At 44.4% G+C, this 24,481-nt stretch overlaps 1 protein-coding gene across 1 annotated transcript in view; it reads left to right on the forward strand.

Moving 5' to 3' along the window:
- sdc3 (syndecan 3) overlaps positions 1-24,481 on the forward strand; it is a 43,957-nt gene that overhangs the window by 12,873 nt on the left and 6,603 nt on the right. Inside the window, exons 2-3 of the mRNA XM_085445943.1 lie at positions 20,268-20,361; positions 23,349-24,112. Of these exons, the coding sequence (XP_085302069.1) occupies positions 20,268-20,361; positions 23,349-24,112 (858 nt within the window). The remainder of the gene's footprint in view (positions 1-20,267; positions 20,362-23,348; positions 24,113-24,481) is intronic.

The raw sequence follows: 24,481 nt of genomic DNA on the forward strand, positions 1-24,481 counted from the left end.
GGCTGCGCTCATATCTGGCCTGTTAATCCTGGTTAGACGCTTATTTACAGCTACCTGCTGCACGCACGCATTAATTTTGCTAGATGTACCGTGCAGCAGTGGTTTCCTACTGTTTTGGCTGTTTAAAGGAATAGTTTGGGCTTTTGGGAAACACAAATGCTGGTTTCTTTCTAAAGCTTAACTTTGTGTTCTGTGTTGAGACCAAAGACTGTATGTAAAAGAAGGACACAGCCAGTCTGACTTCACGTTTTGGTTAAGCAAACTTTTATGTTGTATTTTATGTAGTGCTGTCAGTGTTAATCTTATTAAAATGATGTTAACGCCATAACCGCATTAATGCGGCAAATCTCCGTTAGCGAGTTAGCGCGGATCACCCCGTGCATGGGGTTGCGCGGCGCTAACGAGCTAACCGTGCAAACGCATTGATGCCCTGCAGCCCCACGCATGAGGTGATCCGATTGTCGTGTTAATGCGGTTATGGCGTTAACGTCATTTTAACGAGATTAATGCTGACAGAACTAATTTTATGTTTTTTGGAGCCACAATTAATGATATTTGAACAAAACTGTGGCAGCTAAGTAATTGGCTAAAGCTAGCTAGCTTAGCTGGCAAAGTAAACATACTGACTGTGTGTGAGAGCATCACACAAATAAATGCACCCATTTATCAGAACTAAAATATTAAAAAAAAATTACAAGTACCCTTATGTAGCCTTATGTTGTCCAACCTTAAAAATGACTAGATAGGAACCACAGACACAATCAAAAGTGACCCTTTAAAGCATACCTTTAAGCCTTGATGTAAACAAAAATCTCATGTCATCCAAAACCAAGTCATATCAGATGGCTGGATATACCTGAGCCTGGCTCTGCTGGAGGTTTCTTCTTGTTAAAAAGGGAGTTTTTCATTGCCACTATCACCAAGTCCTTGCTAATAGGGGATTGTCTTATTATCAGGGTTTTACAGTCTTTAACTTAAAATTTAAATTTAAAGCACCTTGAGGCGACTGTTGTTGTGATTTGGTGCGCTATAAATAAAATAAAATTGAATAAAAGGGGAAATTAGCTGTAGAGATGAAAATGTTTTTAGATCAGGCTCTAAGCTTGTATATTTGTGCTATAGAAATGGGTGATTGACTCACTTTTAAAGCTGATGACAGAAAGTAGCATGAAGCCTGGAGGCAGGCTCTGCCACACTTACATTATATAGTATATCTTGTATATCTTGTAAAGCTGATATCTTGCAGTTGAGAGATGTACCGAAGTTACAGACAAATTATTTGATTTTAACAGAACAGTGCAGAGCTGATCCAGTAAAAGTAACTTGAGGAAGACATATGTGTATTGATGGATTTTACTCTTGGCTTCAACTGGTTAATGTAACTGTCAATAAGAGTCTGATTTCGGTTTCCTACTCCTGACTTGCTGCTTTTAGCTGAGTGTAGAAAATCTCTAAAATGTCTAAATATGCTCAGAAAAACATGCCCCAAAGTTTTTTTCTTTGCAGTTGGAACGTCCGAAAACCCTCAAAGACACAAAGTATAGATTCAGGCCTATAAAATAATCAAACTGTAACATATTAAACTATACAACCTTGAAAACAGGATGTCCTTCGGAGTGCGAACCTGTGTCATTTTATGACCCTTTAGGTGTGCCCTGGTACTAAGAAGCACTGACGTACATGGCACCAAATATTGACTTTAAAGCTTGACGGGATTATACAGACAATGTTTTTGGATTATACACTGTACTTCCATCCTCCACTCTTTAATTTAACCACTTATCCAGCTTGTCGTCAGAGGTGAGCCTGGGCGTGGGGTGCGGTACTTCTCTGGACATGTCACCAGTCCATCCCGGGGCTAACCCACTGCCATGTATTATCTGCTAAATTCAATATATCACCTGAAGGAAAGTATATGTAAACATCTGCCGAGACAACAGTATCCATTCACTGAAAAAAATCAGGACAAGCCAAATGTTTAATTTCTCTGTTTACTCGTTTCTTGAAGTCTTCTGACACTGATTTGTCAGAGCTAATCAGGAGCTCATGATAATTATCTGATTAGGTCACGAGCTTTCAGTGTGTGGTGGCCCCTTTAAGGCAGAGACCACGTGCCGCTCTTTCCTTATCTCGAGTTCACTCCGCCACCAGATATCGCAACCTGCGTAATTAGTATTCGATATCGAGAGCTCTTATGATACACGGAGAATCAATCGCCTGTCCGGCTGTGCTGACAGGGACTTGGCCTGCAGGCACTGGCTGCGAGGGACGGGACCGGCTGTCTGCTCGCCAAAGTCGGTCAACCAATGGGGGGGAGCCAAGAGAGAGCAGCAAGGTCACCTGCTTGCCATTCCCTGCAAACAGCGATTTGTTTACCTCCCCCTGTGTGTGTGTTTCAGAGAAAACGATAGGCATGACCATGATAATAATACTCATCATGCCCTCTGCTCACACACTCGCGAAGGTGCAGCTTTCCATTCCAGATTGAATTACACAGGGCTGATTGGATTTTTCTGCCCTGCATCAAAGACAAAAACACTCCTGTCTTTGTTCTCCGCCCTCCTGCTTCAGGGTCCATCCATCCCATCATTCCTCAGTCCTGTTCTTTTTTTTTTCCTCTTCGCAAATAATCTCCATTTCTCTCTGCCTTTTATGTATCGATTTTTCCTGCTTCTCCTTGTCGTTCGCCCCTTTGGGCTTCGTACAGTTGCGTGACAGTCATTAGCCTGATTACACAAGCTGCAATTATACGAACACACACAGATGTTGCCTTGTGATTCCCATCGCTGAATATTGGCAGAAACCTGATTCTCATCATCGTCGCCGGCTTACGTTTGTGTGTGCGCGCTTCGATTCGGGGCTGAGAAGAGACCATTGATTACCGTTTCTGTGTGTACTCCGAGTGCCCCCTCTCACCCTGTGCTACACAAAGGCATCATGGTCCGCGGGGCGCTCTCTCTCACACGCAGCCGCATTTCTGAGCCCTTTTGAAAAGTTCCTTAGAAACACGAGAAAAGTTTCAGCCACAGGCGCCACGCCCTCCCACTGGCCCTGCAGAAATGGGCCCATTGAGCTGGGCTATAATCGCACACACAGACACACACACTTATAAATCTGCATTCAGCCTTCCTCCTTCTCTTCTGCCTCTCTCCACCAGCACTTCGCATAAAGCGCCCACAAAAAAACGCCGCCATTGACCCAGCAGCCATCCAGCAGCATTCACTCACAACACTTCTCCAACCTAGCATCAATACACTCGATACACTCACCAACAAACACACACTCGCCAGCTCCCAAAACTTCTAATACACACCCCACGTAAACACAACAACAAGTACACTGTGGTGTATTGTGGAGTGTGGGAGCAGCAGTTGTGTCAGAGTCTCAAGGCATTTCTGGCAGCAGGACAGTGACACACACACACACACACACACACACACACACACACACACACACACACACACACACACACACACACTCAGAGATGCATGTTTCATAAGGTCATATATAATGGAGGAGATTTCCACACAGAGCGTGTGCCAGCCTTTAGATGGTCTTTAATCCTGTTGGATTGTCAGATTAGTGTAACAGCTGGGTCCTACATACAGATATACATCTCCATCCCACAGTGTGTCACCCCTCCTCCCATCACACCGCTTACCCCGGCGGATCTGTGCGTTAGGATTCGTGTGTGAGTGCGAGACAGCCTCACAGCCCCCGTCCATTACAAGGTTTCAGCCCAGCGGATGTGTCACTATCACAGTCACGTGACTTTGACCCCAGTCTGCGGCGAGCTTCGGTGTCAGCTGTTTGCGTTGTCGGACGCTTTAAAGGTTAAACACACACTCCGTCTCCGAGGGCCGCTGCTCTTTTAGCCTCGATCAGCTGGTCGCAAACATAAAGATTCTCTAAGATTTCAGTCTTTGTCTGGTTAATATTGATGGTTGGTAGCATGTCTGTTTAATGTCATAGCAAAAGAAAAAGAGCCGAAGAGCTACTTTATCAAAAACACAACAGAAGAGCAACTGGTGTATCAGCTTACAGTGCAGCCAAACAAACACAAGCTGTTATAATAGGAACTGAATGGAGCAGTTTTCCCACGGTTATGGTTAGCGCGCCCCTCTCTTACAAATAAATTGTTTCTTCTGACTATTTCACATCAAAACCCACCCAGTGTCTTCTAAATTGAACGTGTTTTTTTTTTTAATGGTGGTTTTTCCATCGGCAGTAATATAATATGGAAGAGTAAACAGCAAACAGTGAAGCTGATATCGTGCCATAAAATTGGGATTACTTGCATGCATCGTTTCCTGTGAATCCCTGGTGCGTAGGCGGACCATCTGAACGCTGTGCAGGGATGACACACCTCAACAATAGAAACTACTGTAAAGAGATGAGAGGTAAATACAAGACGAGCGTAGCACCACGGGGTTTGCTGTGATCGACGTTAGCGCTGAAGTTGTGAGATTAATGCAGAAAACCAGATTGTGTTACATATTTTTTATCATTTAACGTGAGCCCCCCAGGCAGCCTTCCACCTAATGAGGATTAATTGTTTGGTTAATAATGAAAGCAAATGAATGATAACTGAGGTATACTGCGCATCTCCATACATTGATTCGGGGTCTTTTGCTCTGTGATAGATGCAGAAGCTGAATGCTGAAAGTCTGTGCATGAAATGCTTTTAAATTCAGTGATCCAGACTCATGATTTCCCTCCACAGTACACCTGTTCTGTCCCTGCAGCTCTCTGCCCCAGCCGCTCACTGTACCATATACCGTATTTAGCAAACGCACAACTTTCTTCTTCACGTAAATCATCTTTGTCCCTGCAACTCGGTGGAGAAGGAGATAATATTAGTGCTTGGATGCTTTTCAGCTGTGGTTTTGGTGCTGCGCTGAGACAGCTTTAGGGTCCAAGCAAGCTGGAATAACAAACTAAAGCCGGTGTAATGCCATCCTCCCACAGGTTTTGTGTGGGGAATGAATACGGCCGGCGCGGCTGCGATATGGACCTGCCACGGCAGCGCTATCAAGAATCTGATCAGCGGAAAGGAATATAAATATCGGAGAGAGGAAAAGGTTTTCACTCATTTCCTGGCTGTTAGACGTGAGCGTGTTTATAGTTTTTGCTCGATGGTTCACGTTCATTGGTCACAGCGAGCACCCGCGTGTGAAAAACTGAGACAAACACGCGGGAAAAAGATCAGAAATGTGTTTGGCAAACGCGCTCCTGTTTCCACCTTCCCACTCAGAGCTACTTACAGCATCGTTACCGAGAGGATCCCTTTAAATAACAGTCGCATATTCAAAATAAGGCTGACAGCTATAAATGTCAGAGCCCGTTTTTGTTTCACAGCTTCACAGCTTCACTTAGTCTAACGACTAACAGAACACATTTCTGTAATAATCCCCATTACGTCTGACTTTATCCGAGACACTGGGAGCCACTTCCCATCTCTTTAAACGGCTCATAAGAGTAAAATTGCTCAGCGGGTTTCCTCTTTGAAACAAAAAAGTGTTGCCTGCGTGTGCCCCCCCGCTTCAGCCGTAACTGTAAAGAATCTCTTGATGCCAAATAATAATTTGACTTTAAATTTAAAAGCATCATCTACTTTTTTTCTCTCTCTCTCTTGGCTTACAGTACAAAAAAGGCCCCGGGGATGAGAACGGGTGATTATTTTGAAGGAGAAACTAAAGCAATAGCAGTAAATACATTTTGTATTAGCACCATAGTTAAGAAATCATCCTGATATCTGCTGAATGGTGTGGGGAACTCCAGGCCTCAAGGGCCAGTGTCCTGCAGGTTTTAGATCTCAGCCTGGGTCAGCATACCTGAATCAAACGATTAGTTCATTACCTGTAATTTAGCCAAATTACAGGTAATGTAATTTACCTTAAATCAGCTGTGTTGGATCAAGGACATATCTAAAACCTGCAGTTCCCCTACCCAGGTTTAGACGATCAGGTATCACATCCTGATACCATGTCAGTAACAATCACAGCCACAACAATGCTCTACATATTAAAAAAAACCCCACTATAACACGCCTACGACTAAGGTGTAATCCCCTGTAATGTGTGTAATTCGTTTGAAATTACAATGTAATTATATTTACCCCCACAAATACTTAAAGGTAGACCCTTGCTAGAATAAGGAGGTAACAGTCAGATTTTCACAGGAAACAAAGAAATAATTATACTATAAGTAAATCTGTGAAATTTTAAGTTGTGTGCAACTTCCTCATAACAATATTTCCCATCTTACATCATAAATTCGCTGCACTCCACTGTTATGGAGTGGATTAATCTTTAAGTCTATTTTTTTTTATATTTGTATTAAATATTCATTGTGTTGCTATGCATGGTGAATATTCTATTATTCAACTGTCCTTTTATTTTACCAACATAAATGTGATGTGGACTGTTCTCCCTTACCAGCTTACAACAAACAATAATACCATCAAAATCTGCAGGCCTATGTGACCGCTCCATAATAAGCCACAAACTGCACAGCATACTTACAACAGCAGATGGGGAAATGTTTGTTTTTCTGTAAAATTACAAAGAAATTTTGCATTATTTATTTTTGTCCTATAAAATACATGCACTACCTAATATTACTTAAACATTTCTTTACAGATTACTTACATTTACTTACATTGTAAGCCTGACTTGTAACCCAATTTTTCTAATGTACCTAGAAAGTATTTGTAGGTAAATACCCCAAAATTGATGCATTCAATGGTCATGGGGCCAAAAGCTCAGTCAAAAGTAGCACTGCCCATTTGTATGGAGCATCTATTGGTACCCAGACTGATCCGATTGTTTCATTATAGTTTTATTCACTTGTTTCCGTCAGTTACACTTTGTTTACTAAATCGGGGATGACTTGTGCACTGACATAAATTTATTTACAAGTAGAAAACCTGTAATTACAATATGACAGCGTGGCATGAAGGTGCCATAATTGGCGCTCACCCTCTGTGCGTGCTGGCTGACAATAACATAAAAGTAATGAATAAAAATGCACTTTAAATTACATTTTTTGAGATATTCTGTTGCTACATTGGGATGAAACGTTGATGCAGATCTGCTGACAGAAAGGTTTGAAAACAGAAGCGGCGCTCTCAAAGTTTCTTTGGTGGCAGGAAGTGTCACTTTAGTGTTATTTTAAGCTTTATTTACGGAAATGAAGAAGTACGTGTGCAACAATTGTGATAGAGCCACTCAGTACTAATAAGCCGTACAAACATGGGCTGTTGTATTGCACAAGGATAATGCCTCCTTTAAACAAAATGCGATAGACTCTAGTTGTATTTAGGTTGCTTTCATTGTCATACCTCATACCAGACAACCCAGATATAGACTCAATCCGCTCTGCAGTCTTCTCTCTTTTGTGCTTTTCAGTAAAAGTACCCACGCTGAATAAACATCAGCTGGCTGTATTTTTCTCCACGGATGAAAAACGGCAATATGAGGTACTTCTTAAATGTCGCCTGGAGGTCCTCGTTCGACTTTCTAGCAAGAGAAAAATTCTGTTTCTGTTTAATTTCCTGCTATCACTTTATCAATTAAAGCAATAATGGAATCAAATAACAACTGTTTATTCCAAAGAAGGTAAAAATGAATAAATAAATAATTGCAATATGATGATCTAGATTCGTGTGTGACCTCAATTGTCGTATGGCGAGAGATGACATCAGACTTTCAGCTGTGTTTGCTGCGTAACTGTTGTTTAATATTTACAAGCTCGGAGTCCAGCGCGATCAGCTCAGTTTAACTTGTGATGTCAGAGCGATGCGGACTCTCTAGAGTACAAGTAGAAAGCAAGCAATGCCATTACCCATTATGGCGTTGTTTGCCCTACGGGGACTCTGTAAATAAAACCTCAGAGTTAAAAACCTCCAGGATACTACAGAGAAATATACAGAACAACTGCTAATGACATGCAGGGGTACTCTTGTGAGAAAGAGGTCACTTTATCGTGTCTGTGCCTGTGCCCAGGGGCCCCATTGTCTCATTGTGTATCTGTGAATCAGGAAGTATATTTAACCTTTTTTATATCAGCATCCTGGACTGAGACAGGATTTCTTTGACCCTCTTGGCCGTGGCGTGCAGGTGTTGGACCGTGTGAGCGCACCTGACGTCAGTGCTACAAGATACTGTCTCGACATTCGACCGTCTGCCTGTCTGTGTGAGTCTGTCTGTGTGTGTGTGCATGCATGCGTGTGTGTTATGAGGTGTCACAGAATGTGTGAGCAGCATGACTGTGCAGAGGCGTCTGTGCTAATCTCTGCTGAAGGTGGCAGGTGTCTTAACCAGGCCATCACCTGGTAACCTACTCACACTCACACACGCACAGACTGCCCTCTATCTCTCTTACATCTGACTGTAAGTGTGTTAGAGTCCAGGTTGGCTGCCTGCCCAGCTGGAAGAAGAGGAAGAGAAGGGTGGAGAATGAGACGAGGCAGAAAAGCAAGAGCTGGAGGAGAGATTAGAGGTCACTATTGACAGGGTCGGGGATCCACTCCGGAAAGGAAAGATGGGTGTGGAATCATACAAACGGTAAACAGGCTGCAGTTTTTCCTGTAAGGACGCATGTAGCCGGAGGGCATGTGCCAAGCAGTCTGACCGCTTCCAGGCAGAGTGATGCTAGTCTTCTGCCGGCGAACAGCTTGGCTCTGACCCTCCAGCTCCAACCGACGGGCTTCTGCAGAGGAGCAGACGCAGACATGGCTGTGAATCAGCACCTGCTTCACGAAGCTCTGCATCTATCTATCTATTAAACTGCAGGGAGAGTTGAAATACGGCTCACTGAAATCACTTTACACTTGATTTTAGGGCTGATCTGTGCCTCAAATGTCTGCCAGATGATTATTGTTGGTCATGTGGCACTTTGGTTCAGTTAGGACACCCACATAGAGGTAAAAGCATTCAGCGAGCGCAACAATAACACCCTTTCAGTTTTGCAACGTCGCGCTTCTCTGGTGCGAATATGAGCAACCTGGACTATAAGTGGAGCCTGAAATGCACGCCATTATTGAACACAAACATCCACAGTTCACATACAGCTAATTGCTAACACAGGAGGCAGACTAAGGAGGTGGAGGCAGCGGCGTAGCTGTGGGATACAGAGCCGAATGTTTATTTAGACCACCTAGTGTTAGAGAGATCTCATCAGCATAAACGATTTGGCAGTGTACTCAACATATGATTACATGATGGCACCGTGATTTCAGACTGCGCCCCGACTGTGTAAATATGATGAGTTGCAACACTAATGCATCAGAAAAGCTTTAAAAAAATTTGAACTTCCTGGCAGTTTGTTTACTGATCACTAACAAGTATCAGGGTCACAGAGGAATAGAAGTTAGAGCATGTTTTGCTTCAGTAAGCTGACATATTTGCCAGTGAATCCTGATATGTGGGCAGAGTTAGAAGCAAATGTTTAATTACAGAGTGGCACATACATAATCATCCAACACAGGATTTTCTGCTACAACTGGGATGTGTTAGTCAAGCCCATGTAATGCGATCCTTTTACCTCAGAAGTCAGGTCTCGGGGTGCCTCTGCCGCACGCTTGGTTCATCAGGTGACCCGTATGCTGAAAGGCTGTTGCAGGGCTGTGGATTCTAATCTGACCAGAAACATTTCATGCGTGTCTCTCCTCACTTCCCCACCTTCTACACTATCCAATTAATAAAGGCAGAAAAAGAAAAAAGAAAAATAAACGGTGAAGCTAGGAGTGACATCATACCAGTAATAGAAATGGAAAGCTGGACCTGGATTACAACACAACACCTGTTTTTTGTTTGTTTGTTTTTTAAAGCACTTGTGGCTTCTTTACGAATTGAGTCTGATTAGTGATTTGCTCATAGCTTAGCACGACTTAGCAAGTTTATTTTAGTTCAGATTACAAGTTCGATAGTTTTACTGCTGGTCACACTTGCTATTGCTGTCATATATATATATATACATATATATATATATATATATATATATATATATATATATATATATATATATATATATATATATATATATATATATATGTATATATACGTCGCCCGGATCAACAAGGTCCGCGTCAGGTGTTGAGGAACCAGGGCACCCTGACGAAAAGTGGGCTACTGGAACAAGAAGGCATCGGTGGGCAAGGGACGAAAACAGGGCGTTGTTGGAATGCTACTACGCAAGTAACCCCGGCGGAAGGGGCTACATGAATAGGATGAGGGACCTATGGATTCTTCGATACCCAACATCCACAATGACGGCGAAACAACTAGTAGCTCAGTGTTCCAACATTCGAAAGAAGGGACTGCTCTCACAGCTAGAGATTGACGAGGTACAACACAAATGCTACGGCAAGGAGGAGTCAGGACGCCAGGTCAGGGGGGAGATATCATCACCCCCACCCGAGATTGGGTACATAGCCCCAAGTGTGATAGGAGAAGGATCGTTGAGTGCGAGAGGAACTGACCTGAAAAATAGGATCATGGCCAAGCTTGAAACCTGGATCCCCCGTAGCCGGTTACCAAGATTACGTGAAGTACCCTCAGAAGGTCTGCTAGATGATGTTAATGCAGCACTACGGGCAATACCTACAACCACGATTACCGACACTAACAAGCTGATCTACAATACGGCAGCAGTGATCAGTGAGATGCTTGGCTACAAGTTGAACAGCCACAAGGGGCAGTACCCTCCATGGAGAAGGAGGCTAGAGGGCAAGATCAAAGTAGCACGGAGAGAGGTTAGCCAACTAACGGAGTTGCAGAAAGGTGCGACGAATAAGGTGCCTAAGAAATACAGCAAGCTGTCCATACCTGAGGCCTTGGAAACTGCCAAGCAAAGACTCACAGCCTTGGCCAGCCGCTTGAGGAGGTACACCAGAGAGATAGAAGGCAGGAGAATAAACCAGCTGTTCTCCACAGAACCAGCAAAGGTGTACTCTCAGTGGCAAGGGAACAATAAGAGAACAGCACCACCAAGGCTGGAGACGGAGCAATACTGGAAGAGCATATGGGAGAAGGATGCAACCCATAACGGCAATGCTCAGTGGCTAGAGGATCTGAGGGCAGACCACAGCGACCTCCCTGAACAGGGTCCAGTAACCATCACAGTGGCAGATATCCAAGAAAGGGTCTCCAGTATGAAGAGTTGGACAGCACCAGGGCCCGACATGGTTCACGCCTACTGGCTGAAGAAGCTAACTGCACTCCACGAGCGTCTGGCAGCACAAATGAACCAGCTGCTAGTTAACGAGAGACACCCGGAATGGCTAACTGAAGGCCGGACGGTCCTGATCCCCAAGGACCCCAAGAAGGGACCGGTCCCCTCCAACTACCGACCAATAACCTGCCTCAGTACTACATGGAAGCTCCTGTCAGGCATCATATCGGCTAAGATGAACAGGCACATGGGTCAATACATGAGCGGGACACAGAAAGGAATTGGCAAGAATACCAGAGGCGCAAAACACCAGCTACTGGTAGACAGAACAATCAGCCGAGACTGCAAGACCAGACTGACCAACCTGTGCACTGCCTGGATTGATTACAAGAAGGCCTATGACTCAATGCCCCACAGCTGGATACTGGAATGCCTAGAATTGTACAAGATCAATGGGACCCTAAGAGCCTTCATCAGGAACTCAATGGGGATGTGGCGTACAACACTAGAGGCCAACTCCAAGCCCATAGCACAAGTCACCATCAAGTGCGGGATCTACCAAGGAGATGCTCTGTCCCCACTGCTGTTCTGCATAGGCCTGAACCCCCTCAGTGAGATCATTAACAAGACTGGCTACGGATACCGACTACGGAACGGAGCAGTTGTCAGCCACCTCCTGTACATGGATGACATCAAGCTGTATGCCAAGAGTGAACGAGACATCGATTCACTGATCCACACTACCAGGCTATACAGCAATGACATTGGAATGTCGTTCGGACTGGAGAAGTGTAGTCGGATGGTAACAAAGAGAGGGAAGGTAGTCAGAACTGAGGGGATTGAACTACCAGAAGGCAACATTGCAGACATAGAGGACAGTTACAAGTACTTGGGGATCCCGCAGGCGAATGGGAACCATGAAGAGGCCGCTAGAAAAGCTGCAACCACCAAGTACCTGCAGAGGGTCAGGCAAGTCCTGAGGAGTCAGCTGAATGGTAAGAACAAGATCCGGGCCATCAACACGTACGCCCTGCCCGTGATCAGGTACCCTGCTGGGGTAATAGGCTGGCCAAAGGAGGAGATAGAAGCCACTGACATAAAGACAAGAAAGCTCCTTACCATGCATGGAGGGTTTCACCCCAAGTCCAGCACCCTGAGGCTGTACGCTAAGCGGAAGGAAGGGGGCCGGGGACTGGTGAGTGTCAGCACCACAGTCCAGGATGAGACAACGAACATCCAAGAATACATTGGGAAGATGGCCCCAACTGACCGAGTGCTCAGTGAATACCTCAGGCAGCAGAAACCCAAGAAAGAGGAGGGAGACGAGGAACCATCATGGAAGGACAGAGCCCTGCACGGTATGTACCACCGGCAGATAGAGGAGGTGGCTGATATCCAGAAATCCTACCAGTGGCTGGACAAAGCTGGACTGAAAGACAGCACAGAGGCACTAATCATGGCAGCACAAGAACAAGCTCTGAGCACAAGATCCATAGAGGCTGGGGTCTATCACACCAGGCAAGACCCCAGGTGCAGGCTGTGTAAAGATGCCCCAGAGACAATCCAGCACATAACAGCAGGGTGCAAGATGCTAGCAGGCAAGGCATACATGGAACGCCATAACCAAGTGGCCGGCATAGTGTACAGGAACATCTGTGCGGAGTATAACCTGGAAGTCCCGAGGTCAAAATGGGAGATGCCCCCAAGGGTGGTGGAGAATGACCGAGCTAAGATCCTGTGGGACTTCCAGATACAGACGGACAAAATGGTGGTGGCTAACCAACCGGACATAGTGGTGGTAGACAAACAGAAGAAGACGGCCGTAGTGATCGATGTAGCGGTTCCGAATGACAGCAATATCAGGAAGAAGGAACACGAGAAGCTGGAGAAATACCAAGGGCTCAGAGAAGAGCTCGAGAGGATGTGGAGGGTGAAGGTAACGGTGGTCCCCGTGGTAATCGGAGCACTAGGTGCGGTGACTCCCAAGATAGGCGAGTGGCTTCAGCAGATCCCGGGAACAACATCGGAGATCTCTGTCCAGAAGAGCGCAGTCCTGGGAACAGCTAAGATACTGCGCAGGACCCTCAAGCTCCCAGGCCTCTGGTAGAGGACCCGAGCTTGAAGGATAAACCGCCCGCAGGGGCGTGCTGGGTGTTTTTTTTATATAATCTTAATAAAATAACTTACGCTTCCTCCTCACCTTCAAACTCATCTCCTGAACTGAAGTGTAATGCCGCTGAACAGTAGCTAACAAAGGCTAACAGTAGTTAACAGAGGTAAACACGAGCTAAAAGAGGCTAACAGAAGCTAACAGAGGCTAGCAACAGCTAACAGAGGCTGACTTACTCACCTGACTCTTTTTACAACCTCTTTCAGAGTAAATAACTTTTCTTACTGCACTTTCCCCCAAATAGGGAAAAACTCAGATAGGGCAGATATAGAGCCAATCCAAACAGTCATAGAAACACATCGGCTGGCCGCTTACGTTTTGGGTTACAGTCTAAATTGAATGTTTTGATCTATTTTGGCTAACTAAAACATGTTTGTCCTACACTGTAGCTAAGATTATGGACTTGAATTGGGAGGGGTAGAAAAACAGAATCTATTGACATTTATGGGGAAAAACCTTTACTAACATTAACATTAGTGTTTTTGCTTCTCTTCTTTTTTCTTAGCCACAAGTGACTGTATTTGGGCATGACGGCGGAAAGTCATTTGTGTCATCAGCTATCAGCTAATGCTAGGAAGCCAGATGTATCCCTAAACTCTATGAATGTAATGAACATACATGGATACCTTCAAATACTAAGTAGCAAACTATTAAGAAACTGTAGTTTCACTCAATGAAACTAAAGCACAAACTGTGGTGCACACTTCCTCAACACTGCACACATTATTAGTCAGATATTTCAGCTGAAATGCAGACAAACAAATGCAGATGAGAGTTTCAGTTCAGTGACTCAAACTTTAGCAAAGGTCAAGCCAAGGCTACCATCTAAAGCTTCCTGTGCTGTCTGTCACATTAGCACAGTATTTGAATCCTGAACAAAATTTCGATGGATGAGTTCCCTTTGGAAGGTTCGCTTAATCCTAAATGAACAGTGTGTGGAGGGGGGAGGACCAAATCTGACCAGCCTGTAGCATCCATTGTATTTCAGCCCTCTTCTTCTTCCGCACCATGGATGCAGTAAATAGAGGGACAGATCGAGTCTGTGGTACTGAGTTGGTGCCAGAAAGCAGAGGGAGTATTCAAATTATTTTTCACAGTTTGAGAGCTCAGAGATGCTGCGGCAGTTGGGAACATTCGGTCCGATAAAATCTCACATATTAAAAGGCACAATTAACGATTATTTCTCCAAAGCAGAGCAGGGCTGTGTGTGTTGTATCAGTAGACTAAAATGCTCGTGTGGATGCGCGCGTGTTTGTGCGAGGCATTGTGCAGCAGCAGCAGCCTCTCGGGTTACTGAGGAATGCATTTGAAGTCAATCACAATGAAGCTTTCTATCTGCAGAGCTAGCCTGAAGGGGATCTCCGAGCTGAACTGATCTCGACCACTCGGGGGAAAAAAAAACAAGAACCACAAAATCATCTTTGGGTCGTGCACATCTGGCAGAAAATCTACTGGATGTTTGTGTGTGTTAATTGATTTATGTGTAGGACCACCTCTGCCTCCCATTGTTATCTGACTTCCTGAAGCTTAGAATTAGCTGAGAGCTATAGACCCATTGTTCCTACAGTGAAAATGCGCACACACACACACCTGGTCTTTTTCTCCTGATCTAATTCTGGTACCTACTGGCTGCTGCTTTAATACTTTACTCCATACCTAAATTAAAAAAAGTGGAGCAGATTAGCTCCTGTGGATTTTCTGTATTAAAATTTGTGAAACCACAGTATTGTTGGCTTAGGCATAAAATCCAGACTCTGTAGCTGTGCACACATGCATAGACAAGCTATAGGATCATATTTATGGTGCTAAACCTGATGCCGGCTTCAGATCATGTTTCTGCCTGACTAACTGCAAATGTTGCAACACCCCTCAAAGGACACAGTAGGGTTGGCCTTGTGAAAACATGATTTTACAGCCCCTTAATGTCATTTTTTCTCCTGTTCTTTTTTACACGAGTGCATACATACATATATATATATATATATATATGTATGTATAAAATTATATATTCCTGACGAGATTGTTTTAAAAATGACTCCAGCTGGCACCGCATGCCTCATAATGGCATTGCTTCATGCATTGCCAAAAACCAGGATTGCATTCACCTCGCAGATCCAGCTGAATATATAGCTGTCATCTTACAGTTTCCTTTTATAACGACTGGGAACAAAATGCAGCGGTGGAGGGAAATTAAGGGCACACAGATGATTTTGGCCTTAGGTTATGCGTGCGGTGGATGGGGAGCTCGTTGCGTCTCGCTGTGGTTGGTTAGCTATGTGGTGCAGGCTGAAAGTACAGCTGTTTATAGCTCCCCCGAAACACAGGCGAAATGCAGAGCTGCCCCCCTCTTCCAAAAGAAAAACCTGTAAAAAACACACACCCACACTAAAGGTCCGAGGAGCATTTATGTCTGCATGTACGTGCGCACCACACCACAGACAAAACCTGTGATTACACTGGTCCAGACGCACACTCAGTGTAATTACATGCAGTGACGCACGGCTGCCCGCCACGCTGTGAATTCGCACATATTGACTCACAATTTAAGCATGTCGAGGCACCGAGGTGGATTTTATATTGCTCCTAAATGTTGGGATAAATGTAGATGATGCACAACTAAACAAACAGGGGCTCCACAGCTGTACTCCTGGAGTCCTGGAGGTTGTTGATTGCGCGTGTGTGTGTGTGTGTGTGTGTATGTGTGGACCTGTAAATGGGGCCCCTGGGGTGGGCTCTGGTGCCGCCCTCAGGGGCGGGGTGTGTTTATTTAAGTATCTGTGTGTGTATTTGTTATTTGGCAGTCATGCTGAATTTAGGGGGCTAGCCTCGAGATAAGGAATGGAGTTTAAGATGAAAGGAAAGTGGGGCGAGGACAGGGAGACACTGGCACGGAGTTTGTGGATTCAGGGGGAGGTGAAGGGAGGCAGAAAGGGGGGAACCGATAGAGGGGGAGAGCCTGAGGAGGAGACTGATGGTGGGGCTTCTTTTTTTAAAGTTGTTTTTTTGACGTTACATAACACCTTTGCTTATGTAGTTAGAGCTCTCATACGTGCGTGTGAGGGTGTGTGTGTGTGTCTGGTAGCTTCTCACTGGGAGATGGGAATTTCTGTGAAAGGCAAAGGTTGCCCATAGCAACGGCCTTCATTGTAAAAGTGATCCTTGGAATATAGCACACACACAGATACGAGAAAGACACATTTGCACTCTGCTCACACTGGTGTGTCTTTTTTTGGTATTTTCAGTACTGTCCGGGTTTGACATCTCCAGGCCTTCACACACACACACACACACACACACACACACACACACACACACACACTTCTCAGACCAATCTCCTCACTGTGTCCGGCCTCCAAACAGCTTTAAGTCAATTTTATTTTCAGGAGGTACATATAGCGTTTCAGCTCCACCTCATGCTGTGATGTGATGGACTGAGATACTCGGGTCTCTAGATTCCATTATGCTTTTATTGGCTTTTAAAGGCATCAGGTTTCCTCTGTCTGGAGCCGGGGAGGAGCCTGTGCTCCTCTGTGTGTGCACAATTAGCATCACACTGGCTGGCAAAAAAAAGGGAAAGAAAAACAGCTCTGCAGGCCCTGGGGATGGGCTTAAGATTGCTGAAGAGATAAGTTTGCTTTGGTCAGATTTTCAGCAGAAGACTGACTGTTTTCCAATACCTGGAGCAAAAACTAAACCCTTTTTAGTCATTGGATTATTGCACTACTTACTGTTTGCTACTGAGCTCGGTCTGGGCTCAAAATATACACGACGTATACACGTTGGAGGAAGCGTTAAAAAGCTTTGCGCTCCGTTACTCCAATAAGCGTAGCAACAGTTCTGAAGTATTTAAGAAAACATCCTCTTAAGCACATTTATGATTTTTTTTTATGCCAGCAATGCACTGATTGACTCTACAGTATAACATCAGTATACATCAGCGTTTCTGGTCTGCTCCGTTTTTGCGCTGAGAGCAGATCATCCACTTATCTGAAATTTGGTGGGTTGACCCTCAGCGCATCCAGGTCTTTGGGAAAGATGCCAGACCTCAAAATTGGGCCTGATTTGTGTTTGTGTGCTATAATAATAAACTAGTGTAAAGGTTGTAGTGTAAATATTGCCATTTTTACATTCATTCAACACTTTCTCACTCCCAACTCGTCCAATATTGATCCCCTAGAAAGCTTTTCATCATATTTTAACACAAGGGATAGGCTGCTTCCTTATTTGCCTTATTTCCCGAGATACTTAACTTTCATTTTGGACTTCAGTCTTTGGTCACCGTTTGGTTTATGCACAAAAAAACTCGGGGGGGGGGGTTAAATACCCTTTTTGACGATATGAAACCCATCCCAGAAGGGAATCTTCAGATGTTGAACTCTTCTCTGCAAGTTGAAAATTATTGTCGAAGAATCACTTGAGAAATGTTTATCACGAGCAAATCACCAAATCATAACAGCAGTCACCTCAAGGGGCTTTATGTTGTAAGTTAAAGATGCTACAATGATGGGGCAAAAACCACAACATTCATATGGCCAACTATGAGCTAGTACTTGGTGACAGTGGAAAGGAAAAACTCCCTTTTAACAGGAAGAAACCTCTGGCAGAACCAGGCTCTGCTGCCACCAGCTGGGAGCGAGAACAGGATGTCATTTCGCGTTTATGGCCAACAATTTTGCTGTTTTAATTCACTCACATAGCTGCTCTCATCAGTTTCATTTTCACACAGCACTGCAGCTGTTTTCAGCAAAAAACAGAAACAAAACTCAGATGAATCTTAAAAATTAGAGCCCGACTAATATATTGGCGGGCTGATATCATCAGCCGATATTAGCTATTTGCCGATCAGCACATAGCAAATGTTGGGAGGATCTGTTTATGTTTCATGTGTCTGACAGGAAAAAAAATATCAGCCGATATAGTAAAATATTAGATTTTAAAATCACCTAATATCACTATCGGTTCTTAAATGGTATATTGTTCAGGCTCTGCTAAAAATCCAAAATGCTGTAAAACCGTGGTAGTGACTGATTGGAGCATTTGGCAGTTAAAGATCCAAATAATTCAATTTACAAAGCTGTAAGCGGAGTCTTTATTGGACTTCATCATGGCCAGAAGCACAACTCCTCATGCTAATGGTCCTTTACGCCTGCTTGATATGCAAATAAGCAAATGTTTGCCAGCAGTGTGAACACATCGACTTGAGAAGCAGATAAAATCTCGGTTGCATTGGCCTCTTGTTCAGCTGCCCCCAAGTAGCAGAATCTCCGTTACAGAAAATTACATCTTTTAACAAACACACACAATGCAGTACGTGTTTAAATCGTTGGAAGATGGTTTTAAGTAAACGCTTTAAGATATTTAGCATAAAAACAGTTTTTGTCAAAATGAAAGGGACTCGGCTTCGATGTGAACGATCCAACTATTTAATCATTGAAAAAAACAGGTAAAATATTTAGCATGTGAATAAAAGTCAGTATAGAAAGGCGGTCTGTAAATATTTGACTGGACGTTCCTGACTGTGCATAAACACCTCTGTAGGTTGAATCTATCTTTGCACTGCAGCGCGTGCGGCATCTCTTAAGTGCATGCACTCGATAGCAGCATTAGTTGACCCTGTGTGATGGGAAAAATCTCTGAGTGCTAAAGTGTGCGTTTAAACATCGCACGGATGTGGGATTCAGGTCGAGAGAAAGGGATGAAGGAAGAGAGAGAAGAGGAGGAGGGATCAGCCTCAAAGTGAACGGAGGCTGAGGTCGTTCACTTCAGAGATTCAACCCCTGAATGATCCCTCACTAATCTCCCCTACCTGACCCCGGTGGGGGTCGGCGTGCTTGTGCTTCCTCCTCGCGGGCTGACGTGGAGGAGGCTTGGATTAAGCTGGAGTGATGAGAAGGGAGGATGCTGTGAAATGATCTGCAAGACAGTTATGAGCACATTTCAGACAGGGTGTGTGTGTGTGTGGGGGGGGGGTGATATTTTTCACCTCCGAGCCACATAATTATTTTGAGATGGCGATAAGAGATCTGCGGACAGTTGTGATCCTCTCAGGCCATTCATCAAACTAAACGTTGTCTCCCGTTTTACATTTTTGTAGACTGAATAGATTTTTGGGTTTTAGACTGCTGACGTATCTCAATAGTGTCTGATTGATTTCCATTAAAATTTGGTGCAGACATTCACGAGTCTGTAGGAATAAACTTTAGAAACTTTCGTGATTTTTAATCGGTCAGATGCTTCTGCCAGCTCTGTGTCACAGCAGGCAGGAAGCACTGGTGTCATTTTCCTGCTCTGGTTGCTTGAAATGTGCCTGCTGCTGCTGGCCTCCGTTCTCAGTAATTTTCAAACCGTCGTATTTGGACTGCCGCTCAGACAAAACAAGCAATTTAAAGATATCACGTTTGCTTTGTGAGTGTAAAAATGAGTACTTCCTATCATTTTAAATACCGAACACTTCATATTGAAAAATATTACCCTATTAATCCGTAATGGAATGAAGTTCAGAAGTTAATTGCTTTCCTTTGCTTTGCTGCTTTACGGGCCGAGCATCACTTGCAAATGACACATACGCAGAGACAAAATGGAAACCCCCACCACCACCACCCGCCCACCCCCTTCTTCTCTCCTTAAAAGCTTTGATGTTCCACTGCCAAAATCCCAGCTTTAGATCAACTCATTAACTATGCTCCTCCATAGAGCCACAGACAGACAGATGTTCCCCTGTCCAACATAATGCAGCTGCACCAGACAACTCTGTGTGTGTGTGTGTGTGTGTGTGTGTGTGTGTGTGCGTGTGTGTGTGTGTGTGTGTGTGTGTGTGTGTGTGTGTGTGTGTGTGTGTGTGTGTGTGTAATCTGCAAAAGTGGTTTCTCTTTCAAATGAAATGACAAACTTCTCAGTCATCTGTAATCTCTCTGTCTAACAGGGACAGAAGTGGTCGCTGCCTATCGATGACGAAGGGTCGGCGAGAGATGAATTTTACGACGACGAGGATCTCTACTCGGGCTCTGGCTCTGGCTGTAAGTGTATATATATATATCTATGTGTGTGTGTGAGGTTACACACTCATGCCCTGGTTCTTTCAGACTCAACAGCTGTCGGGTTTCAATCTGCTGACCCCGAAGACCCCCACAGTCCCTCCTCTATTCACCAGACACACATGCGTGGAGGCCATGCACACACACACACACACACACACACACACACACCCAAAGTCACACCACATAAACATGCCGTGTGGCTCGACTGAGAAGTTCGGGAACAGATTTATTAAGAAAATTCCTCAGACACACCCCTTACAAACAAGCACTAACTGAAGCTCAGTTCCCCGAGATCTTATTTACTCTAATCAGATTACAGTCCATGCAGATTAGACGATCACACGCACACCAGCGTGTCGCGGGCACCTATGTGCGAGCGTGCGGCCCGTGCTCGAGCCGGGCTGTAGGAATTACCTACTTAATGTAAATCACATTGCTGTAATTCAGGTTGATTTTCTGATCTTGCTGTCGAAGCTTGAGCTGCCCTCAGTTCGGACGCTGCGCTAGTGGCGAGCACGCTCAAAATAAATTACCATTCAAAGCAGGAGAGTGTAGCAGAGGCACCCCCTGTGGCTGAAACAGCAGCCTGGCAAATTGCTTAAGCTCAAACCGAACTACAGAGGCCAAAGAAAGGGCTCGTTTTTAACAGGCAGATGTTCATTTTGTGTCACAGCTGCTTCAGAGCCATCCAGTTTCTTTCTTTCTTTCTTTTTTTCTTGTTGTGGTGTCTGATGTGTTTAACAGAAGCTGCATTGTTGGAGTCCATATTTCGATATCCTCTCCACCTCCACTACAGCCTTCGTGTTTTTGTGCCTGTAAATTCAATTTGTTTCTCTTTCAACCCAAAGAGCTTCACTGCTATAACAGAATGAAAGGTGGGGTGGAGTAATAGCATTATGAGATTTAAAAAGAAAATGAATCACTCTTCTCTTCTCTTCTCCAGGTTTTTAACACAGCTGAACTCGTAATTTGCAGCAGTCGTTCTCGTGTACACATTGTTAAGTTTCTGCTGTCAGACAGCTAAATGAGCAGAAAATGGCGATTTAATTGGGGTGCCAAGTCATCATTACATTCACTATTTTATAAGCGATTTAAAAAAGCAACCAAAAAAAACCAAACAAACCAAACATAGTTAAGCACTCTCTGTGTGTGCTTTTGTGTTGCTGACATTTAAAGGAAAGATGGAGGCGGAGACACTTGTACTCATAAATCCCAGTTTGTTTGTTAGCTGGCTGTGAAAAAAAAGCTGAATGATGCTTTTTGTAGTTCTGCAGAAAATATTTCCTCAGCGTTTAAAAATTACCGAAGGGATTATTGATGAATAAAGCAGATAGCTGCATGTGTAGTCAAGGACAAATTAATTGCTGCTTAAGAGCTGGGGATGATGTCATGATGGTTGCCCAAGCTTGGGGTTCCTCAAACCTCAAATGGTTGGCCTTGGAGTCTGAAAGGTGGGCAGTTTACCAGGGAAGGTGTATCTTAATAAAACATATTAACGTGCTGCATTATGGAAAGCCTTTGGTTGAGGAGCTTAGTTCCAGCTTCATGTGGAAGCCTTACAAGTTTAGACACGATGTCACCATGTTGACTTGTTCCTGCAACGTCATAATAAATGTTGCTCTAGGATCACGGTTGCTGTTGACTGTAAATTATGGGGATGGTTGTAGGTTGATTAGTGTGTGTGATTCATCCAGGAGACTGGGGCTCATCTCCCATGTGAGTTACCAGTGCAGACTTAGCTGGGTTATTCATTTATTTATTTTCAGTTTTCGCTTGCAGTTTGGTTTAATTTAGGCAAAATGATAGTTTAGGTTAAATTAAGCCCTTTTTGCTATGTTACCCACCTGCTAGGACGCCTTTCAGAAAACTCTGAAGGCAACTTTTGCCACATTCTCTTATTAAAAGCTATAAAAATACAACAATGTGAATGCTGTCTGTTTTGGTGATGGTCCTTGGTACTGCTGCACATACTGCAAACCTTGGTATCGATCCGATACCAATTAAATACAGGGTGTTGAATGATTTATGAGATGAATTAGCATCAATTTTCAAATTTTGAACAGGTTTTAATGATGAGTAAACCACTGTGATTTGTACTTTCCACAATACTTAGCTAACAAAAGAAAAAAAACACTCTTTCAGCTTCTATTTTGAAACAATTTTAAAACTTTTTTGGACATCAGGAGTGTAATTGTGCCCGCCTCTAAAGCATTTCGGTTTATCTTCCGTTCTCTTCCAAGAAAATAGTTTATTAAGCATAAAGCTCTTTGAGCTACATACTGAAGTTAGACGATAGAAACAAAGTATCAATCCAGTCCAGTACTGATGCATATTTGATATCGGTACTATGGATATTTGGATCGATCCCGACACCTCTTGCCTTCGAGCAGCGTTAAACCTGTGTGGCTGCAGCTTCAGATATTACAGATAGTTAAAGACATCATTCTGCTCGGTGCAACTTCTGTGATCATAGTGGATCCTGCGGTGATGAGGCATACAGTATTTAAGCATTGATTTTCAGTGATTTTCAGATGTGATGACATGCTTCGCCATTCTTAGGCATGACAGGATTAATGATGCTGCATGAAGAACAGCACAGCCGTATCAGACCTTGTATGCTCCTCTCTTTCTTCCATTACACATCTCTTCTTATTTTCTACTGCAGCCCATCAAGTAAGCCATCAGGGGAACTTTAGGTATTAGGGATATACACCGGGGACACCTGTTAGGGACGATGTAATCTGCTGGCTGAGTAAGACTAATCAGATTAAGTGTCAGAAGTGTCACTAGAGAGTAAACTACTGAGTGTGAAGTGAATGAGCCAGCAATAGTCTCAGTTTCTGATCTACTGTTATCTGTGTGTGTGTGTGGGTGGGCGGGTGGTGGCTTGTGATGGAGTGACTGTGTCAAATTTGACTCAAATTCTTGTCTTATTTCATTTTTTGTTCTAATTCTCTCCTCTTCAGTTCCTGAGATCGGTATGAGGCCAACATCAGTAGCTGTCACGTTCACCACAGAGGAACCCCTACTTCTCTCCACCACCCAAGCAACTGACCTCGCTCCCTCTGCACCGCCTGCAGCAGAGCCTAGCCCCAACCCAGAGGACCCGACGACCACCCCTCTTCTCACTGAAGCTGAAGGAGAGAGCGGCGTGTTCTTGGATAGGGACCTGGAGAGGGAGAGGGAGCTGGAGCGGGAGCTGGAAAAGGAGAGGGAGAGAGAAAGGGAGAGGGAAAGGGAGCGTGTCCGAGAGATGGAGCGAGAGAAGGAGAGGGAGAGAGAGAGGGAGAGGGAGAGAGAGCGAGAGAGGGAGAGAGAGAGGGAACGTGAGAGAGAGCTGGAGAGAATCCGGGCCGCCGCCAAGACCACTGCCGCGCCCCGGTCCCCTGCTGCCGTTCCGATGTTCACCACCAATCCTGCAGCCAGTCCTGCTGAAAGTGCAGCGCCCTCTGCTGGTTCAGATGACCTGAGCGCCACAGAAGAAGAGGAAGACATCTACCTTTCGCCAGAGCCCAGCTTGCTTTACCCAGGATTCACTGACGTAACCACTACAGAAGAAGACATGTCCATCACACCAGAGTCAACCCCTGAGCCCACCACAGCTGCAACAACCACTGCTACCACTGTCAAGACCAGGACCCCCTTCAGGCCCAGGGTTCCCATGATGACAACGACTCAGGCGGTGCCAACAGAGAGGACGACCCGCCCACAGCAGCCCACAACAACACAGGTAGGACTCAGCTCATGTCAGGCAGTATTAGGCAAACGAGATGAAAAATGTTCATTTGTGAACTTCGGGACTTGTGATATTTATTTAAACCTGTATAGAGTTACCCTCGCTGGTTCCTGCTGTTTCCACTCTTTATGCAAAGTTAGGCCGATCACTTCTGGGCTCAAGCTGCCAAATCTAACAAACAGTAGTCTTAGTGTCCTCATCTCAGACTCAAAAAACAAGAACAGCATCCACAACATCAGTGAGATGCTTACTTGATCTGTGAGCTCAATAAACACTTTACTGATGAGTTTATCGCTTCAATTGCTGGTTGAACGTCTTGTTAAATGTAATTCCAATTTTCTAAAATATGGTTCAATTTTAGAG

This window comes from Copadichromis virginalis, linkage group LG22, assembly GCF_057382275.1.
Source record: "Copadichromis virginalis isolate Kocher_CV1m ecotype Utaka linkage group LG22, C_Virginalis_male_GT1.1, whole genome shotgun sequence".
NCBI lineage: Eukaryota > Metazoa > Chordata > Actinopteri > Cichliformes > Cichlidae > Copadichromis > Copadichromis virginalis.